This window comes from Typopeltis vanoorti, chromosome 7 (genome assembly GCF_054136105.1).
Source record: "Typopeltis vanoorti isolate ZY-2024b chromosome 7, IOZ_Tvanoo_1.0, whole genome shotgun sequence".
Lineage (NCBI taxonomy): Eukaryota > Metazoa > Arthropoda > Arachnida > Uropygi > Thelyphonidae > Typopeltis > Typopeltis vanoorti.
In genome coordinates this window covers 146,485,990-146,510,746 of record NC_143555.1, presented here as the reverse complement: position 1 = coordinate 146,510,746, position 24,757 = coordinate 146,485,990, and the positions used below count along the sequence as shown (strand labels likewise).

Below are 24,757 nucleotides of genomic sequence, written 5' to 3'. Positions count from 1 at the left end.
TCTTTGAAAGCAAACATGCCCGATTTTATAGGACGATTTGCTTGCAATAATTCAGGAGGTAGTTCTCTTTTATTTTTTCAAACTGTTCCTATTACAGTAAGTCTATATTTCTTTAGCAAGTTTTCAATCAAAGGAAAAGAAGTGAACCAATTATCTGAAGTAATATTTCTCCCAGAATTTTTTATTGGTTCTACTAGTCTCTCAACGTCACCTGGCGAATTGCTCATGAAGTAAGGCCCTTCCGGTTGTCGTCCAACATATATCCTAAGATTAGCCGTATAGTACATTCTAGCATCACATAATGCAAAAATTTTAATACCGTATTTATTCGGTTTACTTGGTATGTATTGGCGAAATGAACATTTTCCTAGAAAACCTTCCAGCTTTTTATCGATTGTAGCTAATGCACCTAGATTGTATCCATTTTTGCACTTTGTAACAGATAGATCAAAAACTTCACGAATACCTGCCAATTTGTCTAGCTTCTTTCTTTCTTCACGTGTACTCTTATCATCAAATCTCAAAACCTCAAAAGGAATTTGAATCACCTCACCGACATTGTTAGTCGAAATATTTCAATGCCTTTACCATTACTTCCAAAAAGATCTTCTAAATTCAAACGGCTTGCTTTATATGTACCAGCAATATATAGAAGTCCAACTAAAGCCCGTATTTCATTCAGAGTTGTAAACTTGGTGTCTCATTCTCGATTGTAATTACTAGCTAAACTTTCAATATACTTGTTCGTGTTTTCCAAAATAATCGATAAAATAGAATCGCCTATAAAATAATTCCAAATATCAAGAGGGGACTGCAAATTTTGAGTGTCGTTTTTAGGGCCAGATGATTCTTTGATTATATTGTATCTCTCAGTCCTAATACATTTGTTAGTTCGTGGTACTGCTCTCCATAAAGTTCCATCTTTTCCCTGATAGAATCCATCCTCCAAACTCTCCGGGTTATCTTCAGCTACTTCTAATGACACCTCATCTGCTTCTTGCTCGGTTTCGCTGCCACTCATTTCTTCCACATTGTCTTCCTCCTCTGAACTAACATCATTGTCTGAAACATCTTCATCCTCATCATTAGTGAAGCATTCATTCATCAGCTTCTGTAATCGTTCTTGCTCCTTCTCATAGTCACCCATTTTATTTTACCTAAAGAGAATATAATTTACCATATTTCAATTATATATAAACATATATAAAATATAAACTAGATATATATGTATATAAAAAATATATTTCCTGTGTAAATATATAAGCCTTTATGTAAAAATTTAAATAATTTACAAGTGCTTACCAATTTTAAAAATTTTGATGACTGCTTATTCTTATAACATTAAGGGTCGTGTGGGATCTGTGACTGCGCAATGTCTTAGTGGGAACAGTTGTTATCGAATCAACGTAATATTCTACACTAACATATGTCCTGCCTATATACAAAGCTACATAAATGCACAACCGGATTTAACCAGCTGCTTTAGAAATATAAGAAAAAAGCAAACATGCAAACTCCCAGTCCACGCGTAAACTAGGAGTCAACAAGTAAAGATAGGGAGATTGTTATCTCTATTTATGAGGCTATGATTTGGCCACATCTTAGCTACTGTGCATAGATTTGGTCATTTGGGTTTCTTAGGGATCAAGAGAAGGTGGAAAGGATCTGTGGAATGCCCCCTATAAGAATAGATTGAAAGTATATGGGTAGCTGACATGCAGAGATGAGGGGAATTGATAGACAATCGTAAGTTACTAAAGAAATTCTACAAGATTGACACAAAAGAATTTTTTCAGTACATGATGAGTAGGAAGAGAATAAGGAGTTACCTGTGGAAGTTGTATAAGAGTGTGGTTAGTAAGCATACATGGACTATATTTTTTTGCTTGGAGAATGGTGAATGAGTGAAATGGATTGCCATAGGTAACTGTGAGTGCCCTGAGAGTGAATTTGTGAATGCATGCGATGAGTTTGAAAGACTAATGGAACTGTATAAGAGTGATAGATCGCATCTGAATGGTTTTTGAAACAAATCATATGGAAAGGTTACTGCTGGAAAGACATGCATGTAATGAGCGATTTAAACAAGGTATCAGTGGAACTCGGAGAAGATGTAAATGAGCAAGAGCATGAACCAAGTGAAACTGATGTAATTGTGAATGGTGATGGGAATGTGGGAACAGGAGTGCAAGTTGAACAGAAAAATGGAATGGGATAGGGAGGTCAGAGAGAGACATTTTAAGGAGAGTGGATTCTAAACCAGTAATGAATGCATGTATGTGGATGGTCAGCATAGGAATGGAACAACCTGGAATACATGGAGGGTACCTGAGTCAGAAGTTGAGCAGACAGGTGCAAATGGGAATAAGTTACAGATGGGATTTTGAGTAGGACTGGTGATAGACCAAGAAATGAATTATTATGTTTATTTACAAATGCCAGGACTATCAGAAATAAGGGAAATGGAATTGTTGCATTGATTGAGTTTTAGTTACCTGAAAATAGATGAAATGAGTGAAACATGATTTGATATGTATGACATCTTGAAGGTAATTGAAAATGGAGGTGTAGGATGATTTTTGTGAAGGTAATTGCTACTGATGATAGCATGGGAATTGTATCTACATAAGGTTGAGATACAAGGAAAAAATGGCAGTGGTGTTGAAGTAGTATGGTGTGAAGTAGAGGTTGATAAAATGAAATATTTGGTTGCTACTGCTACAGGCAAGGGAATATGGAGAGAGACAAAGAAATGTATCAACAACTTGGCTTGGTGAGTGAGAGAATGTGATCATTATGAGTGATTACAATTATGGAAATATTGATTGGAATGAAGAGATAGTGTCACAGAATAAGGAGAATGAATTTCTTGAGTTCTTAAGGAAAAATAATCTTAGACAATATTTAACACGAGGATGTGATAATATAACCAGATCTTCGTAATCTTCCCCCAGGTTAGAGGTATTCAAATCTGGTATACCGCTAACATGCCTTTCATACACTCAATGAATAAAACATTAGAGATAGGCATGATGAGAAGTTGACACTGGCATCCCCTGTGCAGAATGAAACATACCCAAACCAAAACGTGGATGACAAAGAATATTAAACGTGAACTGCAGGTGAAAAAAGAGGTTATGGAAGAGATACAAGGAGAGTGGTTGAGAGCAGATGCATGAAGAATATAAGACTCAGACCAGGAGAGTGGCTAGTATGGAATGAATGCAGAACTGGAATATGAGAAGAGATTGGCCCTGAGATTCATAGAAAATGCTAAGAAATTCTCTCATTATGTGCCAGTAGGAGAAGGAATGACTGCGGAAGAACGACACTGTTGGATAAAAAAAGGTAGTCAAGTTAGTTGACTGATTCAAAGGACACAATAGAGTTGTTCAATGAATAAACACTTTATTGGAGTATTTCATCCTAGAGAAGTAGATTTTAATACCAAAGGGATAAGGCAGTTTCAAGGCGTAGAAGTGCAAGAAGAGATTGTGTTTCAAATACTGAGTACTCTGCATGTCAAAAAGCAGTGGGACTGGATGAGATTCGCCACAGGTGTTGAGAGAAAGCACTACAGAACTGGCAGCTCTGTTGACCTGGCTTTTCACTGCAAGTCTGATCATGGGAAAAGTGCCCAAGGATTGGAAGGAGGATAAGATAGTGTGGTCAAACTGTAGACTAGTTTGTATTTCATCAGTAGTTGTTATGATTTTCACATAACACAGATAACATTACCCTCATCAGCATTAAGCAGATGAGGGTAATGTTATCTGTGAGCATCAGCATGGATTTTTTAAGGGGCACTCTTGTTTTAGTAATCTGATTGCCTTTTATTATTGTTATCATCATCAACAGACCTCCTTGGAGTCAAGAACTCACCTTGACTTAAATGCAATCACTGTCCCTGCACCCACCACACTTTCAGACATTGCATTCCAATCACCTACCACTCTCCATGCAAAAAATCTATTCCTCACACCTACCTTATACAGCTTCCATGGATGGCCTCTCGTTCTTCCCCCTGTATCCAGATATTCTATGAAAAATCTCATCCGTGCTAATCTGGTAATTACTCCTTACCAACTTATATATCTCCTCTTCCTTTTATCCACTGGGCTCTGTAACTTGCATTCTCTCAATATGTTTTCATATTCCACATTCAAGAGACCAGAAATCAACTTAGTCGATCATCTCTGAACAGCTTACATGCTTTTATTTAAGATTCATGTAGTTTGTTGCCATTCTTTGGCCAATGCTTTGGATATTCCAGGTACCAGTGTTCATTTTATCCTTGTTTTCATTTCATGTCCTTATTACTATTATTACATAACACCTCCATGGAGTCAAAGGATTCATTGCAGGAGGACACTCTACTACACACATCTCATTATCTCATCCTACTTAATTCTCTGACTACACACAACTCATCATCTTCTTTGCATAATCCTTCAACTATACAGTGATGCTGCTGCTACCATATACCACCACCTCCAAATGTAGAGAAGTATTTTTTGTATTTTGTATTTGCAGTATTTTGTTTGTCTGTAAATTGCATGCATTCTCTTTGCTGATTTGCTTGTATGCAGATGGAAAAATCCTACTACATTTTGTTATTCCATTGGAAAAGGCCTGAGTTCAATTCTTGTCATGACAAGAATTGAACTCAGGTCTTTTCTAATGGAATGACAAAATGTCCTATTCTTCTAGTTGTGAAGAACATTTGTACCTATGGAGGCACTTAAAAATTTGTTGTGTTTGTATTTGCAACCTTATCTGCAGCTTTGTCTTCAACCTCTAAATCCAGCCATTTTATTTCCTTCCGAAAGCCATTTGAATGACTTGAAAACAATTTAAATGTCCTGCTAATTGGTTTATATCCAAGAAGTAGTAAGTCGAATGATTTAAGTGCCATCATACAGTTGGCATATATTATGTTGACATTTCCTCCAATATAATGAAAGTTATGCAACTATGACTCTCAGCCTCCATTTCCTTGTTTCTGAAAACAGGTTGTATTATAATAATGTCAAATGACCAGTTGGGTAGGAGAGGTTTTGTCTGATGCATCTCTACTCTATACATCTTGATATTTCATAATATAGCAGATAATTTTGCATAGAGAATGTAACCTGCTGACAAGTTGATATTCTGTCACAAAGAAGGCTTGGGACCACACTTTGTAGATCACTGCTTGTTGAACATCTATGGAATACTGTATTAAACAACAGATATGTTTAACTACCTTAACTACCAAAAGTGTGGATCACCCTTACTGAATTAACTACCAGTAATTCAGTAAGGGTGATCTTGTACATACAGCTGATTCAGTTGTTGGTTAATATATCTGAGACATACAAGAATACAAGGTTGTGTATTCTTGTTTAACATACCTGTTAGTGAATTTAGGATTATATGTAAAGAGTTTGGCATTAAGCAGCAGTTTGGAAGGATAGCATTTTCTTATGGGCCTCCATATAGTCACACATCATAATACAGTAGGGATGAACCAGTTGTTATTGATCACATCAAAAAATTAACAAATTCCAAAGGTTGATTAGTTTCTTCCGGTTTTATGCTTCAGCTGAATTTTTTTTTTTTTTTACATTATGGCATATATCTTGGCTGCCAAACATGGTAGGCCGTCATCCAAAACCAAAGGATGAACACTATGTCTGAAGATTACAGCCACAAATTCATACAAATCAGTTTGTGGCAATTTGCATAACTTACAATTTTGAGCAGTGTCTATTTTATTATAAAAAGAAGTTACATCGTATATGATGCAATTTATTCGCATTTGATAAAATGCAAATTATTTAAAAAGAATTACCTTCGTGTTAGTATACTGTAATTTGTTTCTTTTTTAATGATGATATAGATTTATATGTTGTGTTTTTGTTTTCAGAGCACTATTTCTTTATGCAGCCATGGATGAAAGTTGTTCTAGAAACATGGTTACACTGTTCCAGCTGTCATTTTAATAAGGACAGGACAGATCTCATACTCCAGGTACATTGTTTCCAATGAAAATTGTAGCATGTCCATAATGTCTGTAATATCCTGTAGCATATTACAGATATTATTCTAAACTTTTTATCCCACTGCAAGTTTCTGAAATTCCAAGTATGCAACATCAAAAAATTAACAAATTCCAAAGGACAATTAGTTTCTTCCAGTTTTATGTGCTTCAACTGATTTTTTTTAACATTGTAGCATATATATCTTGTCTGCCAAACATGGCAGACCTTTGTCCAAAACCAAAGGATGAACACCATGTTTGAAGATAAAAACCACAAATTCAGACAAATCAGCTTGTGGCAATTTGCATAATTGACAGTTTCAAGCAGAAAGTGGGTTGTTTGTTGTTATGATCCATCAAGTCATTTCCAACTCCTGGCGACTCCACGAACATACACTCTCCATTCCAATCTGTCCCTGACCATGTCTTTCAGAACCTCCAAGCGCACTCCAGTTGCTTCTTTAACTCCATCCAACCATCTAATTCTTGGTCTTCCTCTTCTCCTGCTTCCATCAACTTTAGCAAGCATCATCATCTTCTCCAGACTGTCGTTTGCTCACATAATATGTCCGAAGTATGACAATTTTTGCTTGATGATCATAGCTTCAAGGGAGCAATCTGGCTTTATTCTGTCTATCACTGATTTATTGGTTTGTTTTGCAGTCCATGGTATTCTTAGTAAGTGTCTCCAAACCCATAATTCAAATGCATCTATCTTCCTTCTTTCACTCTTTCTCAGGGTCCAACTTTCACATCCATACAGCATCACAGGGAATACCATTGCTTGCATGGTTCTGATTTTTGTTGTGAGGCTAATATCTTTATCTTTAAAGATCTTGCTTAAATTTGTCATTGATTCTTTTTTCCAAGTAATAATCTTCTTCTAACTTCTTCGGTACAATAACCATCTTTATCAGTTCAGGATCCTAGGAACACAAAATTGTTAACTGCTTTCATTTTCTTCCCATCTACTTCAAAATCATTAAGTTCACATGTTGCCATAACTTTTGTCTTTTTGTGGTTAAGTTTAAGACCATATTTAGCACTTTCTTCTTTAACTTTCATAATAAGTTCCTTCAAATCTTTGCAGTCTGCTAGCAAGGTGGTATCATCTGCATACCTCAAATTATTAATATTTTTTCCACCAATTTTAATTCCAACTGAAGACTTCTCCAGCCCTGCCATTCTTAAAATGTATTCGCTGTACAAGTTAAACAGGTACGGAGATAAAATACATCCTTGTCGCACCCCTTTACCTATTGTGAAATACTCAGTTTCTCCAAGATCTGTTCAGACAGTAGCTTCTTGTTCATAATAAAGATTCCTCAGAAGGATAACGAAATGCTCTGGGACTCCACATCAGTTTCACATGATCTACAGAGTCAAAAGCCTTGCTATTGTCAAGGAAACAAAGGTAGACATTCTTGTGATATTCCTGTGCTCTTTCTATTATCCATCTCACATTGGCGATTTGATCTCTTGTTCCTCTGCCTTTTCGAAATCCTGCCTGTTCATCTGGCATTTCTCTCTTCATGATTGGTTCCAGTCTTTTCTGAATGATCTTAAGTAAGACTTTACTTGCATGAGAAATCAGTGCTATAGTTCTGTAATTTTCGCACTCTCTTGCATCGCCTTTCTTCAATAAAGGTATATAAACTGATTTTTTCCATTCCCTAGGCCATGTAGTTGTGATCCAAATTCGCTGACAGAGCTGTTAAAATTTTAACTGCCTCTTCTCCCAGGGCTTTGAGCAGCTCAATGGGTATTCCATTTCCTCCTGGTGCTTTCTTACTGGATAGCTGTTGCAGTGCCCACCTCACTTCACTCTCCAGTGGTACTGGCTCCTGTGTATAATCCTGCTCTTCAAATTTCTCAGTAATTTTGGAGTCCTTTCTGTAAAGGGCTTCTGTATACTCTTTCCATCTTTCTTTGATGTCTGCAGCTTCTGTAAGATATCCTTTATGTTTACTTTTCAATACTGTCACCTTGGCACTAAACTTCCCTGTTAGTTCTCTGATCGTTTTGAAAAGATCTCTTGTTTTTCCTTTCTTGTTTTGGTCTTCTATTTGTTGGCATTCCTGGTTAAAGTATTTTTCCTTGTCTCTTCTAGCTTGTCGTTGAAACTCTGCATTCAAATGCCATACTTCCTGCAAATTTCCTGTGGCCTTCATTTTCCTCCTTTTCTGAGCAGTTTTGATGGCATCTTCTGACAGCCATTTGGACTTCTTCTTACAAACTGTTGGAATATTCTTCTTTGCTTCTGTTTTAATTATATCTTTAATCTCTTCCCATAGTTCATCTGGTTCTCTTTCACACAAATTGAGTGTGTTGAATCTGTTTTGTATGCTAATATTGTATTCAGCTGGTATGTTTCCAAGATCATATCTGATAGACATTTGTGTTGTTTTCAGTTTCCGTAGTTTCACATGTATCATAGCCACTAATAACTGATGGTCTGTTCCACAGTCTGCACCTGGAAAAGTCTTGACAGACTGAATTGCACTTCTCCATCTTCTTTGTCCAAGTATATAGTCAATTTGATTTCTGTGTTGTCCATCAGGTAATATCCATGATTACAATCTTCTTTTGTGCTGTTTAAAGCAGGTGTTAGCAACAAACAAAGAATTCTCTGCACAAAACTCAACTAGTCTCTTCCTGCAGTGTTATGAATACCTAAACCAAAACGACCTGTTATTCCTTGTTCCTCAGTCTCTTCTACTTTTGCATTCCAATCTCCAATAAGTAGCCTTAAATCTCGCTTTGGTGCTGTATTTATCACTTCTTGTAACCTGCCATAAAAATCTTCAATGTCTTCTTCTGATGCCTCTGTAATAGGTGCATAAACCTGAATGATGGTCATATTCATTGGATGTCCACTCACTCTGAGAGAAATGATTCTGTCACTCACTGGATTATAACTCAATATATACCTAGCCATCTTTTTCCTGAGTAAGAAAGATACTCCATTTTTTCGACTTGTCTCATGCCCTGAGTAATATACCATATAGTCCCCTGACTGAAAATGGCCCATTCTTGTCCATCTAAGTTCATTTATTCCCAATATATCCAGCTTCTTGCGCTCCATTTCCAGCTTACCTTGCTTCATACTTCTAACATTCCACATTGCAATCCTGTGGTTTTTTTGTGAAAGTGGGTACCCATTCAAATTTTCAAATCGTGATTAAAGGAGTCACATGGTAGCACTCAACAAGATAAAAGGCAAAAGGTTGCACTAAGTGAATTGTGTTTGAAGGCAGCTCTTTTCATGAAGGAATAAAGTTGCAAATTTGGATGTCTTGTAATGTCTCATAGACATCATCTGGATGATTTCACATGGGGAAGAATTATTGGAAAGCTTGAAGAAGGCTGTAGAATTACTGATATTGCCAGAGAATTTGGAATCTCACATAGCTATGGGCTGCATTTCATATCCAATTCAATGGGTACCAAGCATATGCTAAGAGGTCACCCACACTCTACCATGCAGTATGAAGACAGACTTTTAGTTATAACAGCAAAATGTAATCAATGCACCACTGCAGTACAGCTTGGAAGTTGGCTCCATTCGAGCACAGGTATGCAGATAGCTTGACAAACTCTGGCAAGATGTCTGCTACAAGAAGTAGCCTTATTTGCCTGAAGGCCTATAGTGTGCATCCCTTTATCCACGGCTCATCATAGAGCACGTTTTCAGTGGTGTTTATCAATGAAAATTCGACAAGACACCAGTGGGCTAATTGGTTTAATCTTTCTCTGATTCTAGATGACACTTGATCTGGAATGAAAGTGGTACTTCTTACCATCTCAAGAATGTTCTTGAAAGGGATAGATACAGTAGTGCTGGGGTCATGATGTAGGAGGGCATTATGCTTAATAGATGCACTGAGCTACAAGTACTGAAAAAAAAGGGACTATGACTAGTGAACAATATTGCAATGAAGGTCTTCAACATCATGTTCAATTGTTCTGTGAAGATGAGGAATTCATTTTTATGTATAACAATGCCATGCCATATCACACACAAGCAGTGAAGATACTTCTAGAGACTGGTGATATTAATCGAATTGAGTGGCCAGCAGGCTCCCCAGATCTCAAAATTCCCCTCCAGAAAACAATCAAGGTTGCACTGAAGGAGGAGGTGGAGTGGGCCAGTTTGCCTTAATAACTCCTGAATCACTTGGTGCTAAGCATGATAAGACACTATGAGAGCTGCATCGTTGTTCAGGGCAGACATATTCAGTACTGAAATGTTTCTATGCATAGTTTTCTGTAAGCACTGTACATTAATTCCTTAACTATGTCCTTAGCAAATTTATAACATTTGCCAGAACTATATTGTAATTTAATTTGTATAAAATTTATAACACTTTTTTTTTGTGTAATGTAATTTATTAATGGCAATAAATTTATGTCCACATTTGGCAGTAGTCATGAAAATTTTTTCATGTACAGGTAAAAATGTAGTGTGTCCTTAGAATTTTCAAAGATGCTAATAAGAATGAGATAATGACAAAACAAAGACAAAAATGAGAAATTTTTATTTATTTGTTTTTCATTTTTAAAATTTAATTTGATTGTTTAATTAATATTATATATTACACAAAATACTTTGAACCACACAAATTTTAAATTCCCACTATATGCTTGGTATGTAACACATCCAGACACAAAATGAATGGATTAGGATTTAACGTGATCTGGAAACCTGTATAGAGACCAAGCATTGTACTTTCTTTCTTTCTTTTTTTTTTTCTCTCCTCTCAACTTCTTCATGTCTCCAATGCAATGAAAATATTCTAAGAACTAAGTTGATGATACAAAAAATTTATGTGAAAGTTATTTAATTATTTATGACTATAACATTTTTGTTTATGATGGGGGAGGGCTGAAAAGTTCTGATAAACACCTCAATTCCCATTATGAAATGATTGGAACAGAAATGTACACACACACACACACATATAATATCAACAACAACAACAAAAAAATTAAATTAATTATGATGAGTAGAGTTAAGGAACATATTTATTCATCTAATAATAAATAAAGTGAATAAACATAATCTATCAGATCCCGTATGATTAAGTTGCTGTAATAAAGCTTGACCTTTTGGCCTTCCAACATGATTATCAAATTCCATGTTGCTGCTGTGGGTTGTCACTTTGTATTTGTATTACTTAAAAGCCTCCATGGAGTCCAAAACTCATTGCAGGTCAAATACTTATCACAATAACTATCATACCTGCTTTGAATACATTAAGTATAAGATCACTTACAACCCATTCCGGTAATGCATTCCACTCATTCACCACCCACCATCGGGTGGCGAACGAGTTTCCTGACATTCCTAATTTCGAATTAGGAATGTCAGGAAATTTAACATCATCAATAACTCTTCCTAATTTAACATCATCAGCAAACAACTGAATATCTCCTTTTACACCATGAACTATATGATTTTTTTGGGGGGTGCTTAAGGGTCAAAGCTGTATAACTGAGAGGAGACCTCCACATAGCCTTTAAAGGAATGCAGAGAACCAACCAGGGCTTCTGACCTAACGTCCAATCCTCACCTCTCGTGGTGCACCCTGTTGGGTATCTACCTGGATACTGAACGAATAAGGATAGACTGGCAATTTGGGATTTAGCCGACCAAATTCTATTCTTATTGGCTTAAGCCAAAATACAAAATGATGGTACAGCATGACAAATTTTCATGCCGGGACGTTGCCCGGTTAAACACAGTCCCCATTGTTTTCGCCGGGGAACCAGGGCGAACAGCGAAAAGTCAGCTACGGGAACAAACCCTACAACACACCCCAACTCAATATCACCAGAGTTGAAGATCGGTACAATCAACATAAGAAACCTGAATGGCAAAGAAATGGAGCTAGCTGAGGAATTAGAAAAGTACCAGATCGACATAATAGGGATGATTGAAACGAAAAAGACAAAAACTGGTGAGATCTTTCTGAGCAATAAATAAAAAATGTTATATTCAGGCTATGACAATCAAGAAAAGAAGGAGTAGCCATAGTATTCAACACAAAATACGAGGCTAATCTTCTTGAATGGTAGGCAGTCTCAAGTAGAGTGATGTGGGCAAATATGAGAATGGAGAACTGGACAATGAGACTAATTTGTGCCTATGGTCCAACACAAGGTTCTACTAAGGTAGAAGTGGAGGAATTTTTTGAAGCTTTAGAGAAAGCAACTGACACAATGAAAAGGGAAAAGTTGGTCCTTGTTTGGGATCTAAATAGCAGAGTAGGAAATAATTGTCAGACATAAATATTTTGGGAAAATTTGGAGAAAAGAGCAAAGCTAATCATAATGGCAAATACTTGTTGGATTTCTGCTCAGGACATGGACTGGTTATTACTAACACCATGTTCCAACATAAAAATGTGCACAAATTCACATGGAGAGAAGAGGCAAGGAATAAGAAAAATCTCATTGACTATGTTATTGTTGATAGTGATGTTTTCTCCCTGGTGCAGAACACCAGAGTGTACAGTGAATTTGAAATTGGAAGTGATCACTATTTAGTCTTGAGCAGGATAAAATTGAATTTCACATTGAATAGAATAACATGTAAGAAAGTTTTAAAGCAAATAAAAGTTGAGCAGCTCTCAGATGTGGACTGTAGACTAAAAATCAAACATTATTGAAGAAAAAATGAAAGAGTTTGAGTGAGAACAGGAACCAAACCTTGGAGATTCAGTGGAAAACCTTGAAGGAATGCCTCTCTGGCTGATTGATTCAGCCAGAGAGGCATGTAGTGAGGTTGTCTGCAAGGATAGAAAAATCAGAACTCCATGGTGAACACAGGAAGTTAGAGAGGCAGTGAAGGAAAAGAAGAAAGCATATGAAAAGTGCCTGTCAAATAAGTCAGCTTGTACTCTTAGAGAATACAGAGACAAATGTAAGAAAGCTAAACACTGTGTAAAACTAGCTAAACAAAAGTCATGGGAGGACTTTGGTAAGAACATAGAAAATAAATATCAAGAAGGTGGCAAAATATTCTGGAGGTTGTTGAAGAAACTCAGAAAAAAATGAGGAAAGAGTGCTGTAAAAGGAATTAGAGATGATAAAGGTGACATGAAAACTGGAGAAAAAGATATCCTTGAAGTATGGAGTAATTACTTTGAAAAATTCCAAATGAAACAAACGGTGATAGCACAGTGGTAAAAAACACTCAAGAGGCATACAGTCAGGACTATATATCCATACTTGAAGTAGAACAAGCCATCAAAGTCTTGAAATGTGGAAAGGCAGCAGGAGTAGATGATATTCGACCAGAAATTCTTAAGTATGGTGGTATAAAGGTCTTACAGTGGCTGCACTGCATAGTTCAAAAGGCGTGGACAGAGGGACAAATTCCCGATGATTGGAGTAGAGGTCTCATAGTACCCATATATAAAAAGGGAAATAAAACTGAATGTGAGAATTACAGAGATATTTCCCTACTGAGTGTTCCTGGCAAGATCTATTCAAGTATACTTGAGAAACGGTTGAGAAGAATTGTGGAAGAAAAGCTTGGTGAAGAACAAGCTGGATTCAGACCAAATAGAGGCTGTCAGGATCAGATCTTCACTTTACGACAAATAGTTGAGAAATCATGGGAATATAACAAAGATGTGTGTTTAAGTTTTGTAGATCTGGAAAAGGCATATGACAAGATGCCAAGAGAGAAGCTATTCAAAATGCTACAGTTACATGGTGTCGATGGGACATTATATCAAGCAATACTTAGTCTTTATTTGAGTTATAAGTGAGCAGTTAGAATTGAAGGAAGTACAGGAAGATGGTTTAATGTTAAATCTGGTGTGAGACAAGGATGTACATTATCCCCTCTGTTATTCATTATCTCTATGGATCATATTATGAAGGAAAGTGGTATTAAACCTGATATCAAAATTGGAGAGGTTAATCTCAGCTCTTTGCTTTATGCAGACAATGTTATACTTCTAAATAAATCTGCTACAAGTCTGCAAGATTCACTGACTAAATTGAATAACTGTTGTAACAGATATGGTATGAAGGTCAGCAATAAAAAGACAAAGACAATGAAAATAGGCAGAATTGTTGAAAATGTCAACCACGTTGTGAATGGAGAACCTGTGGAACAAGTAAAACATTTCAGTTACTTAGGCACGATTTTTAGTGAAGAAGGTAAAGTAAATATGGAAATAGACAACAGAATCAACAAAGCTGGTATGGTAGGAAGTCAATTGAATAAATTCATATGGAATAAGGTAGAAATTAGTCGGAACACTAAATTAGCTGTATACAAGACAGTGTTCAAACCAGTTTTATCTTATGGATCTGAGAGCTGGGTCAGAAGTAAAACACTTGACCAAAGACTAGAGACCGCAGATATGAGAGTCCTGAGAAAGATTAGAGGTGTGAACAGATGGCATCAATGGCAATATCATATTAAAAACGAGGATATTAGGAAAGAACTTGACATTTTCTGCATCCGGGAATGCATTAGCTGAGTTAATCTCAGGTGGTATGGTCACTTAAACAGAATGGGCAAGGAAAGATTAGGAAAACAAGTGTTCTCCGCTAGGTTGGCAGGAAAACATCCCAGAGGAAGACCAAGATATAGATGGATTGATATGGTACAAAGTGCTTTAGATGATAGAAATATAAGATCTGATAATGTTGGAGTCTTGACAAGTAACAGACTGATTTGGAGGAAAATTGTAGATAGGAAATTAGTAATGATGTAAATTTTTCATGCAGTACTATCATATCCCGTACACCCCTTGAGGGTACGTGGCAGGAATTTGATAATGATGATGACTATATGATTTATATATAAGTTAAATAGCAGTGGTCCATGAACAGAACACTCTAGCACTCCATTCATCATCTTCCTTTTTTTACGACATTGCACCTTCACACACAACTTGCTGGACTCCTGTTGGCCAATCAGCCTTGTAACTAAGCTACCAAACACTGGATCAAATGCTTTAGCAAAATCCAAATAAATCACTTTATAATCATCTCTCCCATCCAATATTCTAGTCACCGTATTGTAAAATGTAACCAAGTTACTAACGATAACAAACCCAAGCTGCTTTCTCAGAAGTCTTCTATTCTCATCAATCCACATTTGTATTCTTGTCTCTAACCAGCCTTTCTAACACCTTCACCACTATATTTGATATACACACTAACCTATAGTTTGATGCTACTGACTTGGATGCTCGCTTTTTTTCTTCTTTCTGCTCTTCTGGAACTGTTGCTAGAATTCTGTTGAAAACCAAGTAAAGGATATAATTAGCTCTTTTGCTAGTTATATCCTTTACTTTACTTATATTTCCTTAATATATGTGGTGATATCCCATCCAACCCCACAGCCTTATTAACATCAAGGTTACTTAAAATTCTAAGTAACTTACCATTCCTGTATTGTCAGTTGTCTGTCTCCTTTCCTATTGCTATTCAACACCACTCTTAGCCTCCCTACATGAAATACACTAAAAAATAGTCATTAAACCTTTCCACCATGTCTTCATCAGATGTGACTTCAGTTCCATTTGTAGCAACTAAAGTTAGCCTTCCATATTCACCCTTTCTTCTACTAACAACATAATTATAGCATTCTCTAGGGCAGGGATCGGCAACCTTTTCAGACTCGCTGACCACATTCAACTTTTATTTTTAATAATCGGGCTGCAAGCATTTAATTAATAGAAAATAGTGATTGAAAAATATACTTAAGTTTTCAATTTGTATTATATCAATCTTAAAACACACAGAAATATTTAAAGTACGAGATATGAAACTCAAAGAAAAATTATTATCACGTAAAAACAAAGTAATGTAGTGTATCCATCACAATTTGTATGTATGTCTCCCTACTTAATGTGACTTTTGTGATTGTTTTCCCTTAGCCAAATTATCTAGATCCACTTTATAACCTGAGGTGCAAATTCGAATCGAAGCATGCAAATGTTCATCAGTCAGTCGAGTAGACAATTTTTTTTTTTAAAACTCATGGCAGAAAATGCTTTTTCGCATATGTATGTGCTTCCAAATGCGACTATCATCTTCTTTGTGAAACCGATTAAACCTTTAAATTTTTTTGTAAACATCGATAAATTTTTTGGATATTTTCTGATGAAAATGCATTCTTTAATATTTCATTGTGTTGTAATTCCAAAACTTTCGTCTATGGTCAGTTTGGTATGTTATCAATGTCGACATTAAAAGGACACAAAAATAATCTAATTTCGATGCTATTTTTATGAAAATCCACAAATCTTATTGAAAATTCCTTTTCTAAAAGTTCAATAATACCAACAAAAGTTTCCTTTTGTGTTTGCCATCCAACTTAGATGCAGATTTGCAACATATATAATGATGTAGATTTTCTTCCATTATATATTTCTTCAACAGACATAGTTTGCCTTCAAAAGGTTTTATCTCAGAAAACAGTTCTGCTAGTAATCTACCTTGGCCCTGCATGGTCAAATTAAGTTTATTATGGTAGTTGTAATAATCCATTTTTTATCTGATAGTTGTGGGACAGTATTTTCGTGTTCCATCATGAAAATATCTATTTCTTCACGTAAATTAAAAAAGCTTTTTAGCGCAGCACCTATACTTAACCATCCAACAGTTGAGTAATAGATGACATCCTCTTGAATGTCAATAACATCTTTTCTTGAAGATAAAATTTTACGGGCAACATGCCATGTAAGTACGGTCAACCTTTTATGGGCCACTAAAAATACACGTTAAGGTTGTGGGCCGCCGCTTGCCGACCCCTGCTCTAGGGCTTTGGTTTGCTGCTTCATTCTCTTTTCATATGCCAGTTTCTCTTTCCTTACTGCATTTTGTCACCTTCCTAGCTTGCACCTTTTACTCCTTATGCTTATGATGGGTATCTTGTTCTTTCTACCTCCTCGAAAACATCCTCTTTTGAAAAAGTTACTGCATAATATTATTATTATTATTATTATTATGGGTATCTCCATGGAGTCAGTAGACTCATCATGGGAGACCCAAACTAGGAAAACAATATCTGTCATATCTCTTCTTGAATTCTACAGACGAAGAGCTCACAACTAAGTCAGGCAATGAATTCCACTCATTCACCACCCTCCAGGCAAAAAACCTTGTTCTGACACCCTTGTTAACCACACTCTTCTTTAATTTCCAGGGATGACCTCTTGTTCTTCCATCACTATCACACAGCTGAAACATTTCCCCTGCATCAATCCTATAAAAACCTTTCAGTAATTTAAATGTTTCTATCATATCCCCTCTTCTCTGCCTATCAACCAATCTCTGCAATCCACAAGCTCTCAATCTATCAATGTAGGGAGCATTTTTTACATCACTTACCAACTTAGTCACTCTTCTCTGAACCCTCTCCACAACCTCCTCATCTCCAAGGAATCCAGGTGACCAGACCTGAGCACAGTAATCCAAATGTGGAAGTATCAATGCTTTATAAAGGGAAATAATAACCTCTTTATCTCTGGATGTCAGTGTATTCCTCAATAACCAAGTAATCCTATGTGCAATCTTGGACACCTTAGCAATGTGTCCTCTGAACTTCATCTCCCTATCTACCAACACCCCTAAGTCCCTAGCCTCATCAATCTCTTGGAGTACTGTTCCATCACTGTAATACACAGCTGGTAATCTTTTATCTCAAAATGCATGACTTTACACTTTTCCACATTGAACTGACATCCATTACCTTTTGCCCATTCTACAAGCTTATTTAAATCATCCTGCAAACTTTCAACGTCAGATTGATTTTTTATTGCGCTACCCAACTTTGCGTCATCAGCAAACAACTGAATATCTCCCTTTAAGCCATTTCCTATATCATTTATATACAAATTAAACAACAATGGCCCAAGCACAGACCCCTGAGGCACACCACTGGTCACCTGCCTCGTCCTGGACTCAGCTCCTTCATACACCACCTTCTGGTATCTCTCCCTGAGCCATTCTCCTATCTGTATCACCAATTTGGTATCCATTCCCATCGGCTCCAATTTGCATAACAGTGTTCCATGGGGTATCCTGTCAAAAGCCTTAGCAAAATCCAGAAGTACTACTGTGTAGCCAGTTCCTTTGTCCAACTCAAATGTCATTCTATTATGAAAAGTTGATAAATTGCTAAGGCAGGATCTACCTTTAACAAAACCATGTTGGCCTCTATAGAGTATCATAACCTGATCCACCCATTCTTGAATTTTGCCTTTAACCAACTTTTTCAATACTTTTACCACTACTCTTGAGATGGTGATTGGTCTGTAATTAACTACTGCAGTTTTAGAGCCACCCTTATGCAAAGGAACCACTTTGCCTAACTTCCACTCCCTAGGGACCATACCAGAGTTCAGACTTAAATTAAATATCCAAGTAAGAAGGGTTGACAATTCATTTGCACATTCATGCAACACCCGAGCTGATATTCCATCTAAGCCTACAGCAGTGTTTGCATTTAAATTTTGTAATATATTAAATACCTCTGATTTCTTAGCTTCAATTCTCACATTAGTTATTGCTACAGGTACAGAGATATCCTCACTTGGGTGATAGACTTTTGAAAAGTGATCACTCAGTAACTCGACTATTACATCTGATTTTGTCACCTCAATACATCAGCACCCACTAAAGTTATCCTTCCAAAGTCATTCTTCCTTTTACTTGCCACATAACAGAAGAACTCTTTAGGATTACCCTTGATCTCTTTGGCTAAGGTCTTCTCATAATCTGATTTAGCTTTTCTTACTATGCTGGTAACCTTCCTAGCTTGAGCCTTGTACTGCTCATGGGTGTACTGATTGCCTTTCTCCTTGTAAATAATTTTATTTACACATAACATTTTCTTTTTTTGCAGGTCAAGCTTGATACTACTGCTCATCCATCTAATGCCTGCCTTGTTTGACTTCCTGACCATGGGGACACAATCTGATATTGCTTTCCTCAGATACCCACTGATTTTATCCCATGCACTGCTAACATCTTTCCCCTGCAATATGTTCTGCCATGGGATGGCTGCAAGCTCACTCCGAAGCTTGTTATAATTGCCTAACCTGTAGTTCCGTATATACCCCTTCTTAACAGAAAAATCCACAGATTTTGCAACCTCCCAAGTCAATACCACATGATTGCTTTCACTAATTGGAGGTAACGAGTAGAAGTATTAGTACTTCTACTCATAGAAAAAGTAGAGGTAATGGTAGAAGATGTATGAACTCCATTTCCTTTTTGCTACGTGATATTTCCTCCTTCCAATTTATATCACCATAATTAAAATCCCCCATAATAATGACTAAACCTGCACGCATTGCACTAATTTGCTGATGCATGAATTCAATATCTCCCCCTGTACTCCCTGGCTTATAGCAGCATCCAACTGTATATTTGGTTGCATTGGTCACTATTTCGCACCAGACTGCCTCAAATGAACTCTCATTCACATGTCTATCATCTTGATATACTACTTTCTTTGGCTGCAACACATCAGCTATCATTGACAGTACTCCTCCCCCTGTTCCATCTTCTCTATCCTCCCTGAAAATACTGTACCCATCACATTCAATTCCAGTGACCTCATCTTCTACTGACAGCCAAGTTTCACTAATGCCTACAACTTTTGGTGAGATTGCACTGACTAATGCCAAAAATTCTTCTCTCTTATTTCGAATGCTTCTTGCATTGGTATACAAAAATTGCAGATTCTCTCTAGATCTTGTACCGGCTTTAGAACTGATATGTAAGTCACTAATTTCAGTAGTCCCATGCCGATTTTTATCCCCTCTCTTCTGCAAAGGATCAATAAATATACAATCAGTGCTAAAGTTTCTCTCTCTTACACTCAACCTTTTCAATATTAGTTTCCCTGCCCAATTACTTCAACTTGTTCAGAAAACAGTAACTTCTTCAATCGCTTATGTCCTTCCATGTTCAGATGCAGCCCATCTCTAGCATACAACTCTCTTTTCCCTTCAAACACACTCCAAACATCAACAAATTCCAGACCTCTTTTTTTGCACATTCTTGCAATCATATCATTCATTATCATCACTTGTCTACTTAACTTGTAATTGTCAAAACGAGGCAGCACACACACTATCCTCCCATTGACACTTTTCTTCTTCACAATATCTAATAATGTTCTTAAATCTTTTCCTGCCTGATTTATACCACCACTCAGGTCATTTGTACCCACCATAACTATCATCTTGTCTGCTTCATGCCCTCTCTTTATTGCTAAAGCCACTCTTTCTATTGTCCCACCAGCCAAGCACTCCTCATGCATACCACTCTCCATACCCTTAATCATAGAATCACCATATATCTTACCACTCTTAACTTCATTCAAGTCCACACATGTGTCACTCATGGACTCATTTTCTACGCTATTCAGCATGACTCTCTCGGTTTCATTACTCAATGCCTTTTGCTTACCCTTACTCTCACGACATCTCTTTTCTTCTAGGCCTCTTGTGGTTTTATTTTGTTGACTCCCAATCACTCCTATACTATTTATTACTGCATCATTCACCAAAGACTCACCCATACGTAATCCTGTTCTAGTTACTTCAGCTAAAGTAATCTCTATAGTCCTAATTTCTCTGTTTAACACATTAAACTCAGTTTTAACTTCCAGTATCTCCTTACTGAGCACTTCCAATTCCTCATGCAGAAGATGAAGGTCATTTTTCATTTTCATGAACTCCTGCCGAAGTTCTTTTGCTATGATCCCAATGTCAGCTTCCACTCCAGCCTATCCCGACACTTCTCACATACATCGACATTCTCGTTCTTTTCATTTAGCCAGACCGACCACAGATCCTTCACATTCTTCGGCGCATACATGTAGCAGTTTCTGCAAGCCATCCATTGCGAAAAATCTAACGCTGAGCCAGCCTTTCGTGTAGAAGTAGAAGTCCTGAGTGCCGCTGACGTACGTTTCTTGTTGGACGCCATCTTTACATGTTGAAGTAGTGAAACAAACGGCAGCGAAAACACAATATATACAACACAGTTCCAAACAATAACACCACTGAAGGACACTTGTATCTAACTGATGCACAACTGCAGCACAATTTGAGACAAAAAGCCACACTATATTTAAATTTAAAAACACGTTTTCTAGCCTAACTAAACACGACCGCCACATTCACCAAGGATACTAGCGCCACATCCAACACTGTACAAATCCAATATTCCAGCATCATATTAGCAAGATTATACTATAAGAAACTGACGAGGCTAGGGATTTTGGCATAACGGTAGATAGGAATTTGAAGTTCAAAGGTCACATTGCAAAAATTGCAAACACAATTCAGAGGATAACTGCAATGTTGAAGGAACCTTGATATGTAAGATTATGGAAGTCATTTTACCTCTATATAAGGCTTTGATAAAACTGCACCTGCACCCAGGTTCCAAGGAGATAAAGAAGCTGTGGAAAGAATGCAAAGAAGAGTTACTCTGGATTATGGGACTTAGATTATGAGGACAAATTATCCTCTGGTTAACAGGAGAAAGAGGTGATATGATAGGGGTCTATAAACTTTTGAATGGGTGTTACAGGATATCATTTGATGAAATTTTCCATTATAAGGAAGGTAGGGAGAGTGAATACAGGGGCACCAATCAGAGTTTTAATTCATGGGCAAAAACAGGTAAGAGCTAGATTTTTCTTAGAACAGTGAGTGAGTGAGTCAAATAGTTTGCCTTTAGTGAAGTGAAGTTTAAGTGAAGGTATGACAACTGGTTTGGGTGATATATAGCCTCTCTTGATGAGTCCTTGACTCTCTGGAGGTGTCAGATGATATAAATTTCATGATTCATCCATTTTGCTCTGACTTTATTTATACTCTAAATCCTATGAATACAATCTAACATTGCAGTAAGTAAATTAAGTTAAGGGGGATAGTAAATTCCGTATTATTTTACAGCCGGGTACGAAACTCGGAGATCGAAATCTAAGAGTTTCATGCCGAAGAACTATCAGTGAGTCCAAGCGTAAGTCATCACTTGGGGTAGTACAACACTAGGGCAACTCGAAGCAAAGGTGGAGCAAGCTCCGTCACTATCCTTAATATTTTCTCATAATGTAAAACGCAGCTCCTAGGAGATGTATTACTGTTTTACATTATGACCCTTATGACTGGTTTCGACCCTTATTGAGGTCTCATCAGTGAGTAGGTAGACCTATAATATCAAGGTTTAAGTGAACTGAACTTACATATATCCCTACTAACGAATTGCCAGACCAGTGTACTCATATATTATTCTTACTACGATAAAGAGCCAAGAGGCTATTTTTTCGGTGACATAAATTAAGAGGGATTTATTATCTCCCTTAACTTACTTTATGTCACCAGAAAAATAGCCTCTTGGCTCTTTATCATTGCATTAAGTAATTTATTCCAGTCCAAATCCCAGGCACTACATACTTTGTGCAATCCAGAAAATCCACTACTGTTCATCACAAAGAACATAAAAATTACATCAAGGACCATAAATATTTCTAAGTTGTCAAGTATTCTATTTCTTCGAAACATAGAGTCCTTTAGAAGAAAATGAAAGTCTGTTCTCACATGAGCAGTTTCCTATCGTGTATACACAAAGAAAGTTGAGAAATCATTACATTGCCCTAACCTTAAAAGCTCTAATTGGCTACATTTGTCCCGTTTATGAGAAACAGTGAGGAATCTTAACTCTTGTCATTGTAATTAATTTTCATTTTTATATTTAATTATTTATTTTAATTAAAAATAAATATTGCACTGATTGAACTTCATTATTAATTGAATGTTGTTGCCCTCTTGAATCATGGATGTTATATTGTTGAATTTTCTGCTGTGTGCATGTTCTTCTGTTCCAATCATATCATGCTGAAGATGCCTGTAAAATGGAAGCAAAATTTTATGGTAATAAATGATATGGATAACTTATGTGTAAAATTGTTTGTGTGTACATACATTGATTTTCCTTCTTAAAAAGAAATTCATTTACCACTTAAAAAACACTGACACCATAGTAATCAATTATTAAGGTTTGTATATAGATCTAATATTTAGTATAGGAGTATTCCATTTAACAGGATATAACTCTGCTCTGGGGAATTAACTTCATGATTCAAAAATCAAAGTAAATAAATGTAAAATATGGATTAATATTCACAGCAGTGAGTTCACCTATTTTTATTTTACTGTCTCAGGCAATTTCGTGTTCTAATTAAAACATCTCACTTTAAATTCATTCAGCATTAGCACAGTCACCACATTTCTGACATTGCATTCTACTCATCCACTCTATTAGCAAAAATGAAAAAAACAATCTAAACTGTAATACAGTACTATTCCAGGCAAAAATTTCATTGCCTAGTATAATGCCCAGATCCTCCGTAGCTCAGTTAGTATAGATGATGCCCTTTGGTCAGAAAGACCTGAGTTCGATTCCAACCTTTATCTGGTCTCTTTCGACTAAAGGTGAGTTAGCTGGTCCCATACGGAGATATGGGATTTTTTCACCCAGAAACTCGGGTTGTTTATCCCCCCCCCCAGAACAGGCAAACCAGCCCTGTGAACAGATGCATTTACAGACATAGGACACACCAGGAGGTATAGGGCTAACCACCTTATCCTCGAGGCGGTTGCGGTTTCAAATTGTAATAGGCCATGCCTCATATGAAATTAACAGGGCACTAGGCCTAATATACATATAAGGAGGAGGAAGAGTGTAATACCTGGAGAGAAACAGATTATGGTAATAGCTATGATATAATTCATTTAGATTTCAACAGTCTTTGAGAGTAATTCGTTATTACCGATCTTCCGATCTGTTGAGTAAAATAAACCAACTGGGTATGATTACTTATTCTTAAAGTACGTAACAAGAAATAGCATTTAGAATGGAGACTTTCCAAAAGTCAAGTGGTTAGAGATAATCACCCTTCCCTTATTCAATAACCCAAGTTGCTTATACATTTTTTCATCACCACCCTCCACATTCCCTGGCCTGTAGTAACATCCAATTAAATATCTCTTCCTGTCAACCTTCACATCACACCACACTGCCTCAAAACCATTGTCACTATTTTCCTCTTTTATGTTTAACTTATGTGGACATAAATCTCGTGCTATCACCAGGAGCACCCCCTCCCCTTCTTGTCCTTTCTATCCTCGTGAAAATCACTGTACCCTCCCATTTCTATTCCCGTTAGGATATCATCTTCATTCACCCATGTTTAACTTATTCCAATGATTTTGAGGTGAATAAAACTCAATCAGTGAAACAGTTTTATCTCCTTATTTCTAATACTTCTGGCATTTGTAAATAAACAGAGCAGTTCACTTTTAGGTCAGTAACAAGTTCTACCCAAGCCACTTGTTGGTTATGCTTTACCCACCACACCTGTCCTTGCCAGTCACCTACATACAATGCCATTCCATTTCTATGCTGTTCAGTCATTCCCATACAGACATTCACTCTCTCTGTCCACCCAGGCTCCACCCCCTCCCCTTTCTCTTGCATTTCCATTCTCTCTTAATCTCACACTACTATTATTTCCATTGGGAAACACTTCAGAGCCTTCCATTCCATTCTCGTGCTCTTTCACTTCACCTGTTACTTCTGATCTCTTGCTTGCATCACACTGCACTTCCATCTAGCAACACTTTCTCCAGTTTACTCACTACAAAACCATTCAAATGCAATCCATCACATCTGTAG

At 36.8% G+C, this 24,757-nt stretch overlaps 1 protein-coding gene across 1 annotated transcript in view; it reads left to right on the top strand.

The window, feature by feature from the left end:
* The window catches only part of LOC150105173 (meiosis inhibitor protein 1-like), a 335,005-nt gene that overhangs the window by 285,543 nt on the left and 24,705 nt on the right, over positions 1 to 24,757 (top strand). The window contains exon 14 of the mRNA XM_090395130.1: positions 5,909 to 6,012. Within this exon, the coding sequence (XP_090251256.1) occupies positions 5,909 to 6,012 (104 nt within the window). The remainder of the gene's footprint in view (positions 1 to 5,908; positions 6,013 to 24,757) is intronic.